General features: G+C 45.3%; 1 protein-coding gene across 1 annotated transcript in view; it reads right to left on the bottom strand.

The window, feature by feature from the left end:
- SPAG17 (sperm associated antigen 17) overlaps positions 1-23,694 on the bottom strand; it is a 179,964-nt gene that overhangs the window by 22,034 nt on the left and 134,236 nt on the right. Inside the window, exons 9-13 of the mRNA XM_040422795.1 lie at positions 20,992-21,094; positions 20,466-20,584; positions 20,042-20,179; positions 19,788-19,901; positions 5,283-5,430 (exon numbers count right to left, since the gene is read on the bottom strand). Coding sequence (XP_040278729.1) covers positions 5,283-5,430; positions 19,788-19,901; positions 20,042-20,179; positions 20,466-20,584; positions 20,992-21,094 — 622 coding nt within the window. The remainder of the gene's footprint in view (positions 1-5,282; positions 5,431-19,787; positions 19,902-20,041; positions 20,180-20,465; positions 20,585-20,991; positions 21,095-23,694) is intronic.

Genomic DNA, 23,694 nt, shown 5'->3' on the forward strand with positions numbered 1-23,694 from the left:
GTGCCAGCGCTACCACGGAAGAAGCCTGGTTGGAGCCTGGTTGTTGGAGGGGGAGACCGACTGTCTCTACCCCCTGTACTGTAAGTGCAGAGACAACGGTCCCATCTGTACTGTTGTGGGGCTTACTGTCTCCCCCTGGTGCGTTAAGCTGCCGCTGGGGAGAGGGGGTAACGAGCTCCTCTCCCATACATACTTCCAGCCGCTGGGGAGGGCGACCGACCGTCTCCGCTCCCAATACAGTGTCCTGCTGCTGGAGAAAGGAGACTGGGCTCTCTATTCCCTGCTGGACACTCTGCCGCTGGGGGACAGGACCGACTGTCTCTGCCCCCTGTAACTCCGCCTGTCGCTGAGGAATGGAGACTGGGCTCCCAATTCCCAAAAAATCATGCTGCTGCTGGGGGGCAGGAACAACCACCTCTGCCCCCTGTAACTCAGCCTGCCGCCGGGGAGGGAGGACGCTGCTCTCCTCTCCCTGCATTTCACACTGCCTTCCCGGCATATCACTCTGCTGCTGGGGGGCAGGAACAACTACCTCTGCCCCCTGTAACTCAGCCTGCCGCTGAAGAGGGAGGACGCTGCTCTCATCTCCCTGCACTTCACACTGCCGCTGGGGAATGGAGACTGGGCTCCCAATTCCCTGCTGGACCGGTGGAGAGACCTCGGTCCCATCTCTACCGGCCACCTGGGGTCCTTCCCAGTAACACTCTACAATATCCTCCCAGCTGAATGGGTCTGGATTTGGGTCTGTCACCTTACCGTCCTGCTGAGCCTTCTCAATGGAGTGGAAGAGATCTCGGTAGTCCTGCTCCAGTTCCCACTCCAGGGTTGCTAGGTGAGCCAGGTCTTGCTCTACCTCATGGGGGTCATCCCACTCATGCCTAGCCTCCCTCTCATAAAAAATGTCCTGAAGTCTGGACTGTGCAGGGCTCCCGAAGTCAGGCTCTGCAAAGGACTCCCATAACAAGCCAGGACCATCAAACTCCTCTCCCTCTGGCTTGTCATGTTCGGCTGTCCAGGGTATATACTGTGCCATATACCACCAAAGCGCCTGGTAGGCATCCTCCAGCCATAGCTCCTGCCATACCCGGTGCTCTAGTTCCTTCACCCATTCCTCCAGGGGCTGCTCTCCCAGGAAGGGCATCCGCAGGGCCACTTGCTTCTGCAACCGCTGCTCTTCACTGGGGAGACTCTCACCCCGCTGGTATTGTAGATTATCCAGGGCCTGGTACCAGATGCCTTTCCTTAATCCATCCCGGCCATCCAGGTCCTCCTCCTCGTATACCACTGCTGGTTCCATCCTGCTGCTGTCAGGGACGCTGTACTGGGACATGCGTTGTCCTTAAATTGTAGAATCCACAGAAATGGTGTCTCCTGTAGCTATCCTTCTGGATGTAGGAACGATCCCACTGCTGCCACCAATGTAACGGACCGTTTCCGCAGACAAGGGGTTAAAATCCGTTTAGGCGATAAGCCCCTTTCTGAGAGACAGGCACAGCTACTGCAGAACACCAAACTCCCGAACTGGATACAAAGTAGCACTCCAAACTGGAACCTCACGAATAGCTGCTAGCAGACGAACAGGAAAAGCATACAATCCTGGCAATCGGTCCTCTAACAGCATACAGTGAATCCCCCCAATAACGAGACAAGGCTCCGTGTTGAGGGTCAAACAGTGGTCTGACTGTACTTGAAGTACAGCCTCTTTTATTCACAAAAAACAAACATAGTACTGCCCACAGGGGTTTGAAATACAACCAATCAGTATATTACAAGACATACAATGTAACTACAGCAACCAATCGTTCACGCCCCCAGAGGACCAGAATGAAGACTGACATAGGACAACATATCCCCACAATGCATCATGGTTTCCTCCTCTCTGTCCAGACAATCTGAAGAGCAATCCAATTATCTCTGAGGACAAAGGGAGATCGCCAATACACATGTGCAGACAACAGGACAGACATCACCATTTTAAACACACAATGGGACAATAGAAACACACCCAGCATATTCCCTCCCCTTATCCTGAGAGGAGACTCAATTATACATACAGTTAAACATACTTTCTACCCAACTTTCATAACTCTAAAACCATACATCACATTCACATAAAAATTACATATTTGCAATCAATCCATTCAGGGGAACAACGTATTAAAAAATGGCATGAATCAGACCAGGGGTTCAAAAGTTAGTAAAATATCTTTTGGGCCCTGGCTGGCACATGGCTATCTGGCTCAAACCAGTTTTACAGAGCCCTCTTTCCTGGAGACAATGGGAAATAATCAAATTATATCCAGGGATAGAGGCAGACTCCATTGAGCACATGGTTGCAAAAAGACATAAAATACAATAAAATACACAAGGTTACATTTACTACATAAAATAAAGACATGCAACATATCCCCAGATAGCTTAGGTCTGAGCGCATATTATTGAATGGCGCTCAGACCACACACATACAGTTCAATTGCCATGGAGCTTAAGTTTTGCATGGGCTGATGATAGGGCCCATAATCCTGGGGCAAGAGGCCAGCAGCCAGTCCTCTCCAAAGCCCAGTGGCGAGGTTGGTTTCGCCACATATGTGTTATACCAGTACATGATGTGTATATACCCAGGTTATACCAGTACATGATGTGTATATACCCAGGTTATACCAGTACATGATGTGTATATACCCAGGTTATACCAGTACATGATGTGTATATACCCAGGTTATACCAGTACATGATACGTATATACCCAGGTTATACCAGTACATGATGTGTATATACCCAGGTTATACCAGTACATGATGTGTATATACCCAGGTTATACCAGTACATGATGTGTATATACCCAGGTTATACCAGTACATGATGTGTATATACCCAGGTTATACCAGTACATGATACGTATATACCCAGGTTATACCAGTACATGATGTGTATATACCCAGGTTATACCAGTACATGATGTGTATATACCCAGGTTATACCAGTACATAATATATATCTGTTATACAAGTACATGATGTGTATATACCCAGGTTATACCAGTACATGATATGTATATACCCATGTTATAACAGTACATGATGTGTATATACCCAGGTTATACCAGTACATGATATGTATATACCCAGGTTATACCAGTACATGATGTGTATATACCCAGGTTATACCAGTACATGATACGTATATACCCAGGTTATACCAGTACATGATGTGTATATACCCAGGTTATACCAGTACATGATGTGTATATACCCAGGTTATAACAGTACATGATGTGTATATACCCAGGTTATACCAGTACATGATATGTATATACCCAGGTTATACCAGTACATGATGTGTATATACCCAGGTTATACCAGTACATGATGTGTATATACCTAGGTTATACCAGTACATGATGTGTATATGCCCAGGTTATACCAGTACATGATGTGTATATACCCAGGTTATACCAGTACATGATGTGTATATACCCAGGTTATACCAGTACATAATATATATGTGTTATACCAGTACATGATGTGTATATACCCAGGTTATACCAGTACATGATGTGTATATACCCAGGTTATACCAGTACATGATGTGTATATACCCAGGTTATACCAGTACATGATGTGTATATACCCAGGTTATACCAGTACATGATGTGTATATACCCAGGTTATACCAGTACATGATGTGTATATACCCAGGTTATACCAGTACATGATGTGTATATACCCAGGTTATACCAGTACATAATATATATCTGTTATACAAGTACATGATGTGTATATACCCAGGTTATACCAGTACATGATATGTATATACCCAGGTTATACCAGTACATGATGTGTATATACCCAGGTTATACCAGTACATGATACGTATATACCCATACATGATACGTATATACCCAGGTTATACCAGTACATGATGTGTATATACCCAGGTTATACCAGTACATGATGTGTATATACCCAGGTTATAACAGTACATGATGTGTATATACCCAGGTTATACCAGTACATGATATGTATATACCCAGGTTATACCAGTACATGATGTGTATATACCCAGGTTATACCAGTACATGATGTGTATATACCTAGGTTATACCAGTACATGATGTGTATATGCCCAGGTTATACCAGTACATGATGTGTATATACCCAGGTTATACCAGTACATGATGTGTATATACCCAGGTTATACCAGTACATAATATATATGTGTTATACCAGTACATGATGTGTATATACCCAGGTTATACCAGTACATGATGTGTATATACCCAGGTTATACCAGTACATGATGTGTATATACCCAGGTTATACCAGTACATGATGTGTATATACCCAGGTTATACCAGTACATGATACGTATATACCCAGGTTATACCAGTACATGATGTGTATATACCCAGGTTATACCAGTACATGATGTGTATATACCCAGGTTATACCAGTACATGATGTGTATATACCCAGGTTATACCAGTACATGATGTGTATATACCCAGGTTATACCAGTACATGATACGTATATACCCAGGTTATACCAGTACATGATGTGTATATACCCAGGTTATAGCAGTACATGATGTGTATATACCCAGGTTATACCAGTACATAATATATATCTGTTATACAAGTACATGATGTGTATATACCCAGGTTATACCAGTACATGATATGTATATACCCAGGTTATAACAGTACATGATGTGTATATACCCAGGTTATACCAGTACATGATATGTATATACCCAGGTTATACCAGTACATGATGTGTATATACCCAGGTTATACCAGTACATGATATGTATATACCCAGGTTATACCAGTACATGATGTGTATATACCCAGGTTATACCAGTACATGATGTGTATATACCCAGGTTATACCAGTACATAATATATATGTGTTATACCAGTACATGATGTGTATATACCTAGGTTATACCAGTACATGATGTGTAAATACCCAGGTTATACCAGTACATGATATGTATATACCCAGGTTATACCAGTACATGATGTGTATATACCCAGGTTATACCAGTACATAATATATATGTGTTATACCAGTACATGATGTGTATATACCCAGGTTATACCAGTACATGATGTGTATATACCCAGGTTATACCAGTACATGATGTGTATATACCCAGGTTATACCAGTACATGATATGTATATACCCAGGTTATACCAGTACATGATATCTATATACTCAGGATAAACAAGTACATGACATATACCCATGTTATAGCAGTACATAATACCGTACATACCCGTGTTGCAGTAGTGCATGAGCTCGTGTATCTGGGCCAGTCTCCGGGAGTTGAGTTCAGGAGGCAACTGGTGAAAACTGAGACGCTGGACGACGGGAAGCTTCTCCAGCATCAGCTCCTCTATACCGAGTGGACTGATGACAGGACCCTGACAAAACAGTAGATGTACAGTATACAGTCCTGTACCCGGTCACTATAGATGTACAGTATACAGTCCTGTACCCGGTCACTATAGATGTACAGTATACAGTCCTGTACCCGGTCACTATAGATGTACAGTATACAGTCCTGTACCCGGTCACTATAGATGTACAGTATACAGTCCTGTACCCGGTCACTATAGATGTACAGAATACAGCCCTGTACCCGGTCACTATAGATGTACAGTATACAGTCCTGTACCCGGTCACTATAGATGTACAGTATACAGTCCTGTACCCGGTCACTATAGATGTACAGTATACAGTCCTGTACCCGGTCACTATAGATGCACAGTATACAGTCCTGTACCCGGTCACTATAGATGTACAGTATACAGTCCTGTACCCGGTCACTATAGATGTACAGTATACAGTCCTGTACCCGGTCACTATAGATGTACAGTATACAGTCCTGTACCCGGTCACTATAGATGTACAGTCCTGTACCCGGTCACTATAGATGTACAGTATACAGTCCTGTACCCGGTCACTATAGATGTACAGTATACAGTCCTGTACCCGGTCACTATAGATGTACAGTATACAGTCCTGTACCCGGTCACTATAGATGTACAGTATACAGTCCTGTACCCGGTCACTATAGATGTACAGTATACAGTCCTGTACCCGGTCACTATAGATGTACAGTATACAGTCCTGTACCCGGTCACTATAGATGCACAGTATACAGTCCTGTACCCGGTCACTATAGATGTACAGTATACAGTCCTGTACCCGGTCACTATAGATGCACAGTATACAGTCCTGTACCCGGTCACTATAGATGTACAGTATACAGTCCTGTACCCGGTCACTATAGATGTACAGTATACAGTCCTGTACCCGGTCACTATAGATGTACAGTATACAGTCCTGTACCCGGTCACTATAGATGCACAGTATACAGTCCTGTACCCGGTCACTATAGATGCACAGTATACAGTCCTGTACCCGGTCACTATAGATGTACAGTATACAGTCCTGTACCCGGTCACTATAGATGCACAGTATACAGTCCTGTACCCGGTCACTATAGATGTACAGTATACAGTCCTGTACCCGGTCACTATAGATGTACAGTATACAGTCCTGTACCCGGTCACTATAGATGCACAGTATACAGTCCTGTACCCGGTCACTATAGATGTACAGTATACAGTCCTGTACCCGGTCACTATAGATGTACAGTGTACAGTCCTGTACCCGGTCACTATAGATGTACAGTATACAGTCCTGTACCCGGTCACTATAGATGTACAGTCCTGTACCCGGTCACTATAGATGTACAGTATACAGTCCTGTACCCGGTCACTATAGATGCACAGTATACAGTCCTGTACCCGGTCACTATAGATGTACAGTATACAGTCCTGTACCCGGTTACTATAGATGTACAGTCCTGTACCCGGTCACTATAGATGTACAGTATACAGTCCTGTACCCGGTCACTATAGATGTACAGTACACAGTCCTGTACCCGGTCACTATAGATGTACAGTATACAGTCCTGTACCCGGTCACTATAGATGTACAGTATACAGTCCTGTACCCGGTCACTATAGATGTACAGTGTACAGTCCTGTACCCGGTCACTATAGATGTACAGTATACAGTCCTGTACCCGGTCACTATAGATGCACAGTATACAGTCCTGTACCCGGTCACTATAGATGTACAGTGTACAGTCCTGTACCCGGTCACTATAGATGTACAGTGTACAGTCCTGTACCCGGTCACTATAGATGTACAGTATACAGTCCTGTACCCGGTCACTATAGATGTACAGTGTACAGTCCTGTACCCGGTCACTATAGATGTACAGTATACAGTCCTGTACCCGGTCACTATAGATGTACAGTATACAGACCTGTACCCGGTCACTATAGATGTACAGTCCTGTACCCGGTCACTATAGATGTACAGTATACAGTCCTGTACCCGGTCTCTATAGATGTACAGTGTACAGTCCTGTACCCGGTCACTATAGATGTACAGTATACAGTCCTGTACCCGGTCACTATAGATGTACAGTATACAGTCCTGTACCCGGTCACTATAGATGTACAGTCCTGTACCGGTCACTATATATGTACAGTATACAGTCCTGTACCCGGTCACTATAGATGCACAGTGTACAGTCCTGTACCCGGTCACTATAGATGTACAGTATACAGTCCTGTACCCGGTCACTATAGATGCACAGTATACAGTCCTGTACCCGGTCACTATAGATGTACAGTATACAGTCCTGTACCCGGTCACTATAGATGTACAGTATACAGTCCTGTACCCGGTCACTATAGATGCACAGTATACAGTCCTGTACCCGGTCACTATAGATGTACAGTATACAGTCCTGTACCCGGTCACTATAGAAGTACAGTATACAGTCCTGTACCCGGTCACTATAGATGCACAGTATACAGTCCTGTACCCGGTCACTATAGATGTACAGTATACAGTCCTGTACCCGGTCACTATAGATGTACAGTGTACAGTCCTGTACCCGGTCACTATAGATGTACAGTATACAGTCCTGTACCCGGTCACTATAGATGTACAGTATACAGTCCTGTACCCGGTCACTATAGATGCACAGTATACAGTCCTGTACCCGGTCACTATAGATGTACAGTATACAGTCCTGTACCCGGTCACTATAGATGTACAGTATACAGTCCTGTACCCGGTCACTATAGATGTACAGTATACAGTCCTGTACCCGGTCACTATAGATGTACAGTATACAGTCCTGTACCCGGTCACTATAGATGCACAGTATACAGTCCTGTACCCGGTCACTATAGATGCACAGTATACAGTCCTGTACCCGGTCACTATATATGTACAGTATACAGTCCTGTACCCGGTCACTATAGATGTACAGTATACAGTCCTGTACCCGGTCACTATAGATGTACAGTATACAGTCCTGTACCCGGTCACTATAGATGTACAGTATACAGTCCTGTACCCGGTCACTATAGATGTACAGTATACAGTCCTGTACCCGGTCACTATAGATGCACAGTATACAGTCCTGTACCCGGTCACTAAAGATGCACAGTATACAGTCCTGTACCCGGTCACTATAGATGTACAGGATACAGTCCTGTACCCGGTCACTATAGATGTACAGTATACAGTCCTGTACCCGGTCACTATAGATGTACAGTGTACAGTCCTGTACCCGGTCACTATAGATGTACAGTATACAGTCCTGTACCCGGTCACTATAGATGTATAGTATACAGTCCTGTACCCGGTCACTATAGATGTACGGTATACAGTCCTGTACCCGGTCACTATAGATGTACAGTATACAGTCCTGTACCCGGTCACTATAGATGCACAGTATACAGTCCTGTACCCGGTCACTATAGATGCACAGTATACAGTCCTGTACCCGGTCACTATAGATGTACAGTATACAGTCCTGTACCCGGTCACTATAGATGTACAGTATACAGTCCTGTACCCGGTCACTATAGATGTACAGTGTACAGTCCTGTACCCGGTCACTATAGATGTACAGTATACAGTCCTGTACCCGGTCACTATAGATGTACAGTATACAGTCCTGTACCCGGTCACTATAGATGTACAGTATACAGTCCTGTACCCGGTCACTATAGATGTACAGTATACAGTCCTGTACCCGGTCACTATAGATGTACAGTATACAGTCCTGTACCCGGTCACTATAGATGTACAGTATACAGTCCTGTACCCGGTCACTATAGATGTACAGTATACAGTCCTGTACCGGTCACTATAGATGTACAGTATACAGTCCTGTACCCGGTCACTATAGATGTACAGTATACAGTCCTGTACCCGGTCACTATAGATGTACAGTATACAGTCCTGTACCCGGTCACTATAGATGTACAGTATACAGTCCTGTACCCGGTCACTATAGATGTACAGTATACAGTCCTGTACCCGGTCACTATAGATGCACAGTATACAGTCCTGTACCCGGTCACTATAGATGCACAGTATACAGTCCTGTACCCGGTCACTATAGATGCACAGTATACAGTCCTGTACCCGGTCACTATAGATGTACAGTATACAGTCCTGTACCCGGTCACTATAGATGTACAGTGTACAGTCCTGTACCCGGTCACTATAGATGCACAGTATACAGTCCTGTACCCGGTCACTATAGATGTACAGTATACAGTCCTGTACCCGGTCACTATAGATGTACAGTATACAGTCCTGTACCCGGTCACTATAGATGCACAGTATACAGTCCGGTACCCGGTCACTATAGATGTACAGTATACAGTCCTGTACCCGGTCATTATAGATGTACAGTATACAGTCCTGTACCCGGTCACTATAGATGCACAGTATACAGTCCTGTACCCGGTCACTATAGATGTACAGTATACAGTCCTGTACCCGGTCACTATAGATGCACAGTATATAGTCCTGTACCCGGTCACTATAGATGTACAGTATACAGTCCTGTACCCGGTCACTATAGATGCACAGTGTACAGTCCTGTACCCGGTCACTATAGATGTACAGTATACAGTCCTGTACCCGGTCACTATAGATGTACAGTATACAGTCCTGTACCCGGTCACTATAGATGTACAGTATACAGTCCTGTACCCGGTCACTATAGATGTACAGTATACAGTCCTGTACCCGGTCACTATAGATGTACAGTATACAGTCCTGTACCCGGTCACTATAGATGTACAGTATACAGTCCTGTACCCGGTCACTATAGATGTACAGTATACAGTCCTGTACCCGGTCACTATAGATGTACAGTATACAGTCCTGTACCCGGTCACTATAGATGTACAGTGTACAGTCCTGTACCCGGTCACTATAGATGTACAGTGTACAGTCCTGTACCCGGTCACTATAGATGTACAGTATACAGTCCTGTACCCGGTCACTATAGATGTACAGTATACAGACCTGTACCCGGTCACTATAGATGTACAGTATACAGTCCTGTACCCGGTCACTATAGATGTACAGTATACAGTCCTGTACCCGGTCACTATAGATGTACAGTATACAGTCCTGTACCCGGTCACTATAGATGTACAGTATACAGTCCTGTATCCGGTCACTATAGATGTACAGTATACAGTCCTGTACCCGGTCACTATAGATGTACAGTATACAGTCCTGTACCCGGTCACTATAGATGTACAGTGTACAGTCCTGTACCCGGTCACTATAGATGTACAGTATACAGTCCTGTACCCGGTCACTATAGATGTACAGTGTACAGTCCTGTACCCGGTCACTATAGATGCACAGTATACAGTCCTGTACCCGGTCACTATAGATGTACAGTCCTGTACTCGGTCACTATAGATGTACAGTATACAGTCCTGTACCCGGTCACTATAGATGTACAGTATACAGTCCTGTACCCGGTCACTATAGATGTACAGTATACAGTCCTGTACCCGGTCACTATAGATGTACAGGATACAGTCCTGTACCCGGTCACTATAGATGCACAGTATACAGTCCTGTACCCGGTCACTATAGATGTACAGGATACAGTCCTGTACCCGGTCACTATATATGTACAGTATACAGTCCTGTACCCGGTCACTATAGATGTACAGTATACAGTCCTGTACCCGGTCACTATAGATGTACAGGATACAGTCCTGTACCCGGTCACTATAGATGTACAGTGTACAGTCCTGTACCCGGTCACTATAGATGTACAGTATACAGTCCTGTACCCGGTCACTATAGATGTACAGTATACAGTCCTGTACCCGGTCACTATAGATGCACAGTGTACAGTCCTGTACCCGGTCACTATATATGTACAGTATACAGTCCTGTACCCGGTCACTATAGATGTACAGTATACAGTCCTGTACCCGGTCACTATAGATGTACAGGATACAGTCCTGTACCCGGTCACTATAGATGTACAGTGTACAGTCCTGTACCCGGTCACTATAGATGCACAGTCCTGTACCCGGTCACTATAGATGTACAGTATACAGTCCTGTACCCGGTCACTATAGATGTACAGTATACAGTCCTGTACCCGGTCACTATAGATGTACAGTATACAGTCCTGTACCCGGTCACTATAGATGTACAGTATACAGTCCTGTACCCGGTCACTATAGATGTACAGTATACAGTCCTGTACCCGGTCACTATAGATGTACAGGATACAGTCCTGTACCCGGTCACTATATATGTACAGTATACAGTCCTGTACCCGGTCACTATAGATGCACAGTATACAGTCCTGTACCCGGTCACTATAGATGTACAGTATACAGTCCTGTACCCGGTCACTATAGATGCACAGTATACAGTCCTGTACCCGGTCACTATAGATGTACAAGATACAGTCCTGTACCCGGTCACTATATATGTACAGTATACAGTCCTGTACCCGGTCACTATATATGTACAGTATACAGTCCTGTACCCGGTCACTATAGATGTACAGTATACAGTCCTGTACCCGGTCACTATAGATGTACAGTATACAGTCCTGTACCCGGTCACTATAGATGCACAGTATACAGTCCTGTACCCGGTCACTATAGATGTACAAGATACAGTCCTGTACCCGGTCACTATAGATGTACAGTATACAGTCCTGTACCCGGTCACTATAGATGTACAGTATACAGTCCTGTACCCGGTCACTATAGATGTACAGGATACAGTCCTGTACCCGGTCACTATATATGTACAGTATACAGTCCTGTACCCGGTCACTATAGATGCACAGTATACAGTCCTGTACCCGGTCACTATAGATGTACAGTATACAGTCCTGTACCCGGTCACTATAGATGCACAGTATACAGTCCTGTACCCGGTCACTATAGATGTACAAGATACAGTCCTGTACCCGGTCACTATATATGTACAGTATACAGTCCTGTACCCGGTCACTATAGATGTACAGTATACAGTCCTGTACCCGGTCACTATAGATGTACAGGATACAGTCCTGTACCCGGTCACTATAGATGTACAGTGTACAGTCCTGTACCCGGTCACTATAGATGTACAGTATACAGTCCTGTACCCGGTCACTATAGATGTACAGTATACAGTCCTGTACCCGGTCACTATAGATGTACAGTATACAGTCCTGTACCCGGTCACTATAGATGTACAGGATACAGTCCTGTACCCGGTCACTATAGATGTACAAGATACAGTCCTGTACCCGGTCACTATATATGTACAGTATACAGTCCTGTACCCGGTCACTATAGATGTACAGTCCTGTACCCGGTCACTATAGATGTACAGTATACAGTCCTGTACCCGGTCACTATAGATGTACAGTATACAGTCCTGTACCCGGTCACTATAGATGTACAAGATACAGTCCTGTACCCGGTCACTATATATGTACAGTATACAGTCCTGTACCCGGTCACTATAGATGTACAGTCCTGTACCCGGTCACTATAGATGTACAGTATACAGTCCTGTACCCGGTCACTATAGATGTACAGTGTACAGTCCTGTACCCGGTCACTATAGATGTACAGTGTACAGTCCTGTACCTGGTCACTATAGATGTACAGTATACAGTCCTGTACCGGTCACTATAGATATACAGTCCTGTACCCGGTCACTATAGATGTACAGTATACAGTCCTGTACCCGGTCACTATAGATGCACAGTATACAGTCCTGTACCCGGTCACTATAGATGTACAGTATACAGTCCTGTACCCGGTCACTATAGATGTACAGTATACAGTCCTGTACCCGGTCACTATAGATGTACAAGATACAGTCCTGTACCCGGTCACTATATATGTACAGTATACAGTCCTGTACCCGGTCACTATAGATGTACAGTATACAGTCCTGTACCCGGTCACTATAGATGTACAGTATACAGTCCTGTACCCGGTCACTATAGATGTACAGTATACAGTCCTGTACCCGGTCACTATAGATGTACAGTATACAGTCCTGTACCCGGTCACTATATATGTACAGTATACAGTCCTGTACCCGGTCACTATAGATGTACAGGATACAGTCCTGTACCCGGTCACTATAGATGTACAGTATACAGTCCTGTACCCGGTCACTATAGATGTACAAGATACAGTCCTGTACCCGGTCACTATATATGTACAGTATACAGTCCTGTACCCGGTCACTATAGATGTACAGTATACAGTCCTGTACCCGGTCACTATAGATGTACAGTATACAGTCCTGTACCCGGTCACTATAGATGTACAGTATACAGTCCTGTACCCGGTCACTATAGATGTACAGTATACAGTCCTGTACCCGGTCACTATAGATGTACAGTATACAGTCCTGTACCCGGTCACTATAGATGTACAGTATACAGTCCTGTACCCGGTCACTATAGATGCACAGTATACAGTCCTGTACCCGGTCACTATAGATGTACAGTATACAGTCCTGTACCCGGTCACTATATATGTACAGTATACAGTCCTGTACCCGGTCACTATAGATGTACAGGATACAGTCCTGTACCCGGTCACTATATATGTACAGTATACAGTCCTGTACCCGGTCACTATAGATGTACAGTATACAGTCCTGTACCCGGTCACTATAGATGTACAGTATACAGTCCTGTACCTGGTCACTATAGATGTACAGTATACAGTCCTGTACCCGGTCACTATAGATGTACAGGATACAGTCCTGTACCCGGTCACTATAGATGTACAGTATACAGTCCTGTACCCGGTCACTATAGATGCACAGTATACAGTCCTGTACCCGGTCACTATAGATACAGTATACAGTCCTGTACCCGGTCACTATAGATGTACAGTATACAGTCCTGTACCCGGTCACTATAGATGTACAGTATACAGTCCTGTACCCGGTCACTATAGATGTACAGTATACAGTCCTGTACCCGGTCACTATATATGTACAGTATACAGTCCTGTACCCGGTCACTATAGATGTACAGTATACAGTCCTGTACCCGGTCACTATAGATGTACAGTATACAGTCCTGTACCTGGTCACTATAGATGTACAGTGTACAGTCATGTACCCGGTCACTATAGATGTACAGGATACAGTCCTGTACCCGGTCACTATAGATGTACAGTATACAGTCCTGTACCCGGTCACTATAGATGTACAGTATACAGTCCTGTACCCGGTCACTATAGATGTACAGGATACAGTCCTGTACCCGGTCACTATAGATGTACAGTATACAGTCCTGTACCCGGTCACTATAGATGCACAGTATACAGTCCTGTACCCGGTCACTATAGATGTACAGTATACAGTCCTGTACCCGGTCACTATAGATGTACAGTGTACAGTCCTGTACCCGGTCACTATAGATGTACAGTGTACAGTCCTGTACCCGGTCACTATAGATGCACAGTATACAGTCCTGTACCCGGTCACTATAGATGTACAAGATACAGTCCTGTACCCGGTCACTATAGATGTACAGTATACAGTCCTGTACCCGGTCACTATAGATGTACAGTATACAGTCCTGTACCCGGTCACTATAGATGCACAGTATACAGTCCTGTACCCGGTCACTATAGATGTACAGTATACAGTCCTGTACCCGGTCACTATATATGTACAGTATACAGTCCTGTACCCGGTCACTATAGATGTACAGTATACAGTCCTGTACCCGGTCACTATAGATGTACAGTATACAGTCCTGTACCCGGTCACTATAGATGCACAGTATACAGTCCTGTACCCGGTCACTATAGATGTACAGTATACAGTCCTGTACCCGGTCACTATAGATGTACAGTATACAGTCCTGTACCCGGTCACTATAGATGCACAGTATACAGTCCTGTACCCGGTCACTATAGATGCACAGTATACAGTCCTGTACCCGGTCACTATAGATGTACAGTATACAGTCCTGTACCGGTCACTATAGATGCACAGTATACAGTCCTGTACCCGGTCACTATAGATGCACAGTATACAGTCCTGTACCCGGTCACTATAGATGTACAGGATACAGTCCTGTACCCGGTCACTATAGATGTACAGTATACAGTCCTGTACCCGGTCACTATATATGTACAGTATACAGTCCTGTACCCGGTCACTATAGATGTACAGTATACAGTCCTGTACCCGGTCACTATAGATGTACAGTAGACAGTCCTGTACCCGGTCACTATAGATGTACAGTATACAGTCCTGTACCCGGTCACTATAGATGTACAGTATACAGTCCTGTACCCGGTCACTATAGATGTACAGTATACAGTCCTGTACCCGGTCACTATAGATGTACAGTATACAGTCCTGTACCCGGTCACTATAGATGTACAGTATACAGTCCTGTACCCGGTCACTATAGATGTACAGTAGACAGTCCTGTACCCGGTCACTATAGATGTACAGTATACAGTCCTGTACCCGGTCACTATAGATGCACAGTATACAGTCCTGTACCCGTCACTATAGATGTACAGTATACAGTCCTGTACCCGGCCACTATAGATGTACAGTATACAGTCCTGTACCCGGTCACTATAGATGTACAGTATACAGACCTGTACCCGGTCACTATAGATGCACAGTATACAGTCCTGTACCCGGTCACTATAGATGTACAGTATACAGTCCTGTACCCGGTCACTATAGATGTACAGTATACAGTCCTGTACCCGGTCACTATAGATGTACAGGATACAGTCCTGTACCCGGTCACTATAGATGCACAGTATACAGTCCTGTACCCGGTCACTATAGATGCACAGTATACAGTCCTGTACCCGGTCACTATAGATGTACAGTATACAGTCCTGTACCCGGTCACTATAGATGTACAGTGTACAGTCCTGTACCCGGTCACTATAGATGCACAGTATACAGTCCTGTACCCGGTCACTATAGATGTACAGTATACAGTCCTGTACCCGGTCACTATAGATGTACAGTATACAGTCCTGTACCCGGTCACTATAGATGTACAGTATACAGTCCTGTACCCGGTCACTATAGATGCACAGTGTACAGTCCTGTACCCGGTCACTATAGATGTACAGTATACAGTCCTGTACCCGGTCACTATAGATGTACAGTCCTGTACCCGGTCACTATAGATGTACAGTATACAGTCCTGTACCCGGTCACTATAGATGTACAGTGTACAGTCCTGTACCCGGTCACTATAGATGCACAGTATACAGTCCTGTACCCGGTCACTATAGATGTACAGTATACAGTCCTGTACCCGGTCACTATAGATGTACAGTATACAGTCCTGTACCCGGTCACTATAGATGTACAGTATACAGTCCTGTACCCGGTCACTATAGATGTACAGTATACAGTCCTGTACCCGGTCACTATAGATGCACAGTGTACAGTCCTGTACCCGGTCACTATAGATGTACAGTATACAGTCCTGTACCCGGTCACTATAGATGTACAGTCCTGTACCCGGTCACTATAGATGTACAGTATACAGTCCTGTACCCGGTCACTATAGATGTACAGTGTACAGTCCTGTACCCGGTCACTATAGATGCACAGTATACAGTCCTGTACCCGGTCACTATAGATGTACAGTATACAGTCCTGTACCCGGTCACTATAGATGTACAGTGTACAGTCCTGTACCCGGTCACTATAGATGTACAGAATACAGTCCTGTACCCGGTCACTATAGATGTACAGTGTACAGTCCTGTACCCGGTGACTATAGATGTACAGTATACAGTCCTGTACCCGGTCACTATAGATGTACAGTATACAGTCCTGTACCCGCTCACTATAGATGTACAGTATACAGTCCTGTACCCGGTCACTATAGATGTACAGTATACAGTCCTGTACCCGGTCACTATAGATGTACAGTATACAGTCCTGTACCCGGTCACTATAGATGCACAGTATACAGTCCTGTACCCGGTCACTATAGATGTACAGTATACAGTCCTGTACCCGGTCACTATAGATGCACAGTATATAGTCCTGTACCCGGTCACTATAGATGTACAGTATACAGTCCTGTACCCGGTCACTATAGATGCACAGTATACAGTCCTGTACCCGGTCACTATAGATGCACAGTATACAGTCCTGTACCCGGTCACTATAGATGCACAGTATACAGTCCTGTACCCGGTCACTATAGATGTACAGTATACAGTCCTGTACCCGGTCACTATAGATGTACGGTATACAGTCCTGTACCCGGTCACCATAGATGTACAGTATACAGTCCTGTACCCGGTCACTATAGATGTACAGTATACAGTCCTGTACCCGGTCACTATAGATGTACAGTATACAGTCCTGTACCCGGTCACTATAGATGTACAGTATACAGTCCTGTACCCGGTCACTATAGATGCACAGTATACAGTCCGGTACCCGGTCACTATAGATGTACAGTATACAGTCCTGTACCCGGTTACTATAGATGTACAGTATACAGTCCTGTACCCGGTTACTATAGATGCACAGTATACTGTCCTGTACCCGGTCACTATAGATGCACAGTATACAGTCCTGTACCCGGTCACTATAGATGTACAGTATACAGTCCTGTACCCGGTTACTATAGATGTACAGTATACAGTCCTGTACCCGGTCACTATAGATGTACAGTGTACAGTCCTGTACCGGTCACTATAGATGTACAGTATACAGTCCTGTACCCGGTCACTATAGATGTACAGTGTACAGTCCTGTACCCGGTCACTATAGATGTACAGTATACAGTCCTGTACCCGGTTACTATAGATGTACAGTATACAGTCCTGTACCCGGTCACTATAGATGTACAGTGTACAGTCCTGTACCGGTCACTATAGATGTACAGTATACAGTCCTGTACCCGGTCACTATAGATGTACAGTATACAGTCCTGTACCCGGTCACTATAGATGTACAGTATACAGTCCTGTACCCGGTCACTATAGATGTACAGTATACAGTCCTGTACCCGGTCACTATAGATGTACAGGATACAGTCCTGTACCCGGTCACTATAGATGTACAGTATACAGTCCTGTACCCGGTCACTATAGATGCACAGTATACAGTCCTGTACCCGGTCACTATAGATGCACAGTGTACAGTCCTGTACCCGGTCACTATAGATGTACAGTATACAGTCCTGTACCCGGTCACTATAGATGTACAGGATACAGTCCTGTACCCGGTCACTATAGATGTACAGTATACAGTCCTGTACCCGGTCACTATAGATGCACAGTATACAGTCCTGTACCCGGTCACTATAGATGTACAGTATACAGTCCTGTACCCGGTCACTATAGATGCACAGTATACAGTCCTGTACCCGGTTACTATAGATGTACAGTATACAGTCCTGTACCCGGTCACTATAGATGTACAGTGTACAGTCCTGTACCGGTCACTATAGATGTACAGTATACAGTCCTGTACCCGGTCACTATAGATGTACAGTATACAGTCCTGTACCCGGTCACTATAGATGTACAGTATACAGTCCTGTACCCGGTCACTATAGATGTACAGTATACAGTCCTGTACCCGGTCACTATAGATGTACAGTATACAGTCCTGTACCCGGTCACTATAGATGCACAGTGTACAGTCCTGTACCCGGTCACTATAGATGTACAGTATACAGTCCTGTACCCGGTCACTATAGATGCACAGTATACAGTCCTGTACCCGGTCACTATAGATGTACAGTATACAGTCCTGTACCCGGTCACTATAGATGCACAGTATACAGTCCTGTACCCGGTCACTATAGATGCACAGTATACAGTCCTGTACCCGGTCACTATAGATGCACAGTGTACAGTCCTGTACCCGGTCACTATAGATGTACAGTATACAGTCCTGTACCCGGTCACTATAGATGTACAGTATACAGTCCTGTACCCGGTCACTATATATGTACAGTATACAGTCCTGTACCCGGTCACTATAGATGCACAGTATACAGTCCTGTACCCGGTCACTATAGATGTACAGTATACAGTCCTGTACCCGGTCACTATAGATGTACAGTATACAGTTCTGTACCCGGTCACTATAGATGCACAGTATACAGTCCTGTACCCGGTCACTATAGATGTACAGTATACAGTCCTGTACCCGGTCACTATAGATGCACAGTATACAGTCCTGTACCCGGTCACTATAGATGTACAGTATACAGTCCTGTACCCGGTCACTATAGATGTACAGTATACAGTCCTGTACCCGGTCACTATAGATGTACAGTATACAGTCCTGTACCCGGTCACTATAGATCTACCTGCTCACACATGCTGTCACTGCCTTGTACCTGCACCTGGTGACTCCTCTCCTGGATCTTGTCGCGGTGACTGATCAGACGGGGTCCCTGGGGGCCCGCACTGTTGTCTCTTTTGTCATTCACCAGGAAGATTTTATACAGGTTCTAGGGAGTAGAAAATGGGATTAGGGTCCGTTCAGACGACCGTATTTTTGGGTCCACATCCGTTGGGTGTGGTATTGTGGCTGTTACTGTGCGGTACACAGCGCTGGCTCCGATGACCCTTCACCTCCCTGATCACTCACCTTCCTTTCTTTCTGAGAGAGAGACAGAGAATCCAGGACCGACACCAGGTGCTCGGCGATGTCGGGGTCCAGGCCGTCTGCTCGGGGGTCCGCCGCCATCTCACTTGGAGGTAATAGACCCTTCTCAGTCGCAGCAACCTGTCAGATACATGAAACATCACAACAGCGCTCCTCTGCTGGGAGTGAGAGGTCTCGTCTGCAGAGCTGACAGTCTCGGGCCAGGGCTACACTGGAGTTGCAGTCTGCGGCGGAGACTATTTGTGTTGCACGACTTACCTGAGCCCCAGATGACATACCTGGTGTGGGGGCTAAAGCATGGCTTTATCTTCCCCAGAGAAGCCGCACTGCGCCCTGGACTGTGCAATGCTTGACGCTGCACTGGATTGTTGGTCCCTGCAGCATCCCCCACAACCAGTGACAGTACCTGCTCCAGCATGCAGTGCAGTATGACAGGGACCGAGAGCAGCTCTTCAGGGAGGTCACGCAGGAGCTCACTGTACAACCTGGTGTCCACGTCCACCGCCGCTGGGGTCTCCACCTGCCCTGTAGAGACACAGACACAAAGACACAAGTATTGGAGGGGGGAATCTAATAAATGGGCCCTGCAACTCTCTGTGACCCTATGATCATGCAGCCAGCAGTGTAAAGTATGGGGGGTTTCATTCTCTTTAGAACTTCTGCTGCTTACTAAACCTGGAATAGAGCGTGTTACATGTAGTACCATCAGGCTTAGAGGAGGAGAAAATGTATCCACATGTGTATATAGAGAGACAAGACTCTGGACGTAGCCATGGCAACCAGAATGAAAGCCTCCATTCTTTACACTGCAGGCTCCATTCGGGGAATTGGAAAATAGTGAAAACTAGAAGTAATGTGTATATTGCAATAGTTTCTTCTATGTCATGGATGTGCCAGGTTCTTCCCGGCCATGTCTCACATGCTGTACGTACCGTTTGGGGGGGTTGGTGGCGGCAGTGAGAACGTCGGGTGGATCTCGTCCCCTTGGCCTTTCTTTCTGCCCATTGGAGTTGATGGCAGGAGTGCAGCTGAGGTCTGAAAAGGAAAGGGCCGCAGGCATTATGGGTACAACTCAAGGAAGCTTGGAGAATACACAGGATATTAACGTGGATGGGATTCTTCAGTTCTCATTATCTCTTAACTCCAAATACCAATCAGCCCTGCTTCCTGAGTGTGAAGAAACAGGACACTTCCTCGTGGGCGGGGCATACCTGACCATCTGATTTAACGCCCATGAGGAGCACTCCAGGAAAGGCTACCACTACACCCTCTAATTCATGTCATGTACCCTTCCCATGAGACAAGTTCCTTAAAGACCTGGGCTCACAGACAATGGGCTGTGGAGTTTCTGAAGATTGTTAGATTGTTGTAAATGTATTTGTAGGGAAAAGTATGTGAACCTGTGCATCCATCCCTGGTGTGACCCCCTAGTGCACGAATGACCACCCACGGCCTATGTCCTATTTCTTCTAAATGATTTGCTTCATATCATGGCTATTTTGGGCCTCCTTGTGTGAACACTCCACTTCTGGTTCTGCCCCAACATTCATACTGGATTTAGGGAGATTCTAGAACATACATATCTGCTGGTTCAGCCATTTTTTTATTTTTTTTTGCATCACTGATATGTTTAGGGTCTTAGTCTTGCTGGAGGACCCAACATGTGTCATGATTCAGGTCTCTAAAATGTAAATGGTGCAATTTAGAATTCATGTGTTCCCAGAGAAGCAAAACAGTCCCAGATCCAGATACTTTACCCTCATATGTCCATAGGTCATTCGGTAGTCTTCTAGGTCAGTTGTATAGACTTGTTCTTAACAAACTTTAAAAGAACAGAAAAGAGTTGTCTTTTTGCTACACTATCTTCTTGGACAGTGGTCTCCTCCTCACTCGAGTTTCTTCTTGGACAATGGTCATCCCCTCCTCTCCTTGTCCAAATCTGAGATACTGTAGTTTTAGGTCAAATTTATGCAGAAATATAGAAAATTCTGAAGAGTTCACAAACTTGGACAGTGATGGTTTCTTCCTCACTAGACTTTCATCTAGGACAGTGGTGGTCTCATCTTCTCTATATTTTCTTCTTGGCGGTGATGGTCCTTGACAAACTCACTTTTCTAACAGTGCTGGCCTAATCCCCCTTTTTCTTTCCTCTTGGATAGTGAAGGTCTCCTTCTCACTATCCTTTCTTCTTGGACAGTGTTGATCTCCTCCTCACTATCCATTCTTCATGGACATGGTGGCTTGCTTCTCACTATACTTTGTTCTTGGACAGTGCTGGTCTATTCCTAGCTATCTTTTCCTCTTGGGCAGTGTTGGGCTCCTGCTCACTATCTTGATTCCTGGACATTGGTGGCCTCCTCAGTATACTTTCTTTATGGACAAGTGTTCCCCTCATTAGATATTCCTCTTGCGACAGACATGATTTCCTCTTCACTAAGCTTTCTTCATAGACAGTGGTGGTCTCTTCCTCACTATACTGTCTTTTTGGAGAGTGGTGGTCTTCTCTTCACTATACTTTCTTCTAGGACAATGGTAGTCCCCTCCTTGCTTCATTTTCTTCTTGGACAATGGGGATCTCCTGCTCACTATCCTTTCTTCTTGGACAGTGATGGTTTCTTCCACACTAAACTTTCTTCTTGGATGGCAGTGGTCTCCTACTCATTACAATTTCTTCCGGGACACTGCTGGACTCCTTCTCATTATATGTTCTTCTAGGACAGTGGAGACGTCCTCCTTACTATATTTGTTTCTCGTGGACAGTGGTAGTCTCCTCCTCACTACACTTTCCTCTAGGACACTGGTGGTCTATTCAATAAACATTCTTCTTGGACACCCATGGTCTCCGCTTCACTAGACTTTCTCCATGGGCAGTGGTTGTCTGATTTCCTCACCAGAAAATCTTCTTGGACAGGCCTGGTGTCCTATTTTCTAAACTTTCTTCTTGTCCAACAGTGATCTCCTGGACACTATACGTTCCTCTTAGACAGTGGAGGCTTTCTCTTCGCTATCCTTCTGGGTCAGTAATGATCTCCTTCTTGCTGTCCCTTCTTCTTGATACATTATAAATTCCACCTTACTATGCTTTCTTCTTGGCCTTCTCATCTGCATCACACAAACACAATTGCTCGGTGTATGAGATGAGGAAACAGCTCTCATCATTGTCTGAACATTGTGTTTGTTTAAATGAAGTTAAATGATCTGGACTGACATTCTGCTGTTTGGCCACAAGATGCCGCTGTTTCCAAAGCACAGCAATAGACTGCATTTCATGTGAGGTTGGGAACTCTCAGGTGGTGGAGTTACAAGTCTGGAGAGGAAGGCACCAGCCATCTTAGAGTGAGGCAGTGAGAGACACTGAGGAACTGAGTCAGCAGAGAGTCCGACAGCATCCAGGTGTGAGAGCATCCCTCAGTGACTAGAGCTGCAGCTAAGTGAAGCTGATCGTGTTCAAGACCCTGATCCTCTCCAGAGGAACGAGGATTGCTTCCAGGAACACTGATGAGAGCTGAGGAGCAAAGCTACATACATTGCAGGACCGCATGCTGAGCTGCTGCCCCAACATCTTCTGTAAACTGCTCCTACCCAATCAGCAGTGACGGCTCTTCTCTGTGGGTCCTCAGAGATCGTATTCGTTG

Source organism: Bufo bufo, chromosome 3 (genome assembly GCF_905171765.1).
Source record: "Bufo bufo chromosome 3, aBufBuf1.1, whole genome shotgun sequence".
Classification (NCBI taxonomy): domain Eukaryota; kingdom Metazoa; phylum Chordata; class Amphibia; order Anura; family Bufonidae; genus Bufo; species Bufo bufo.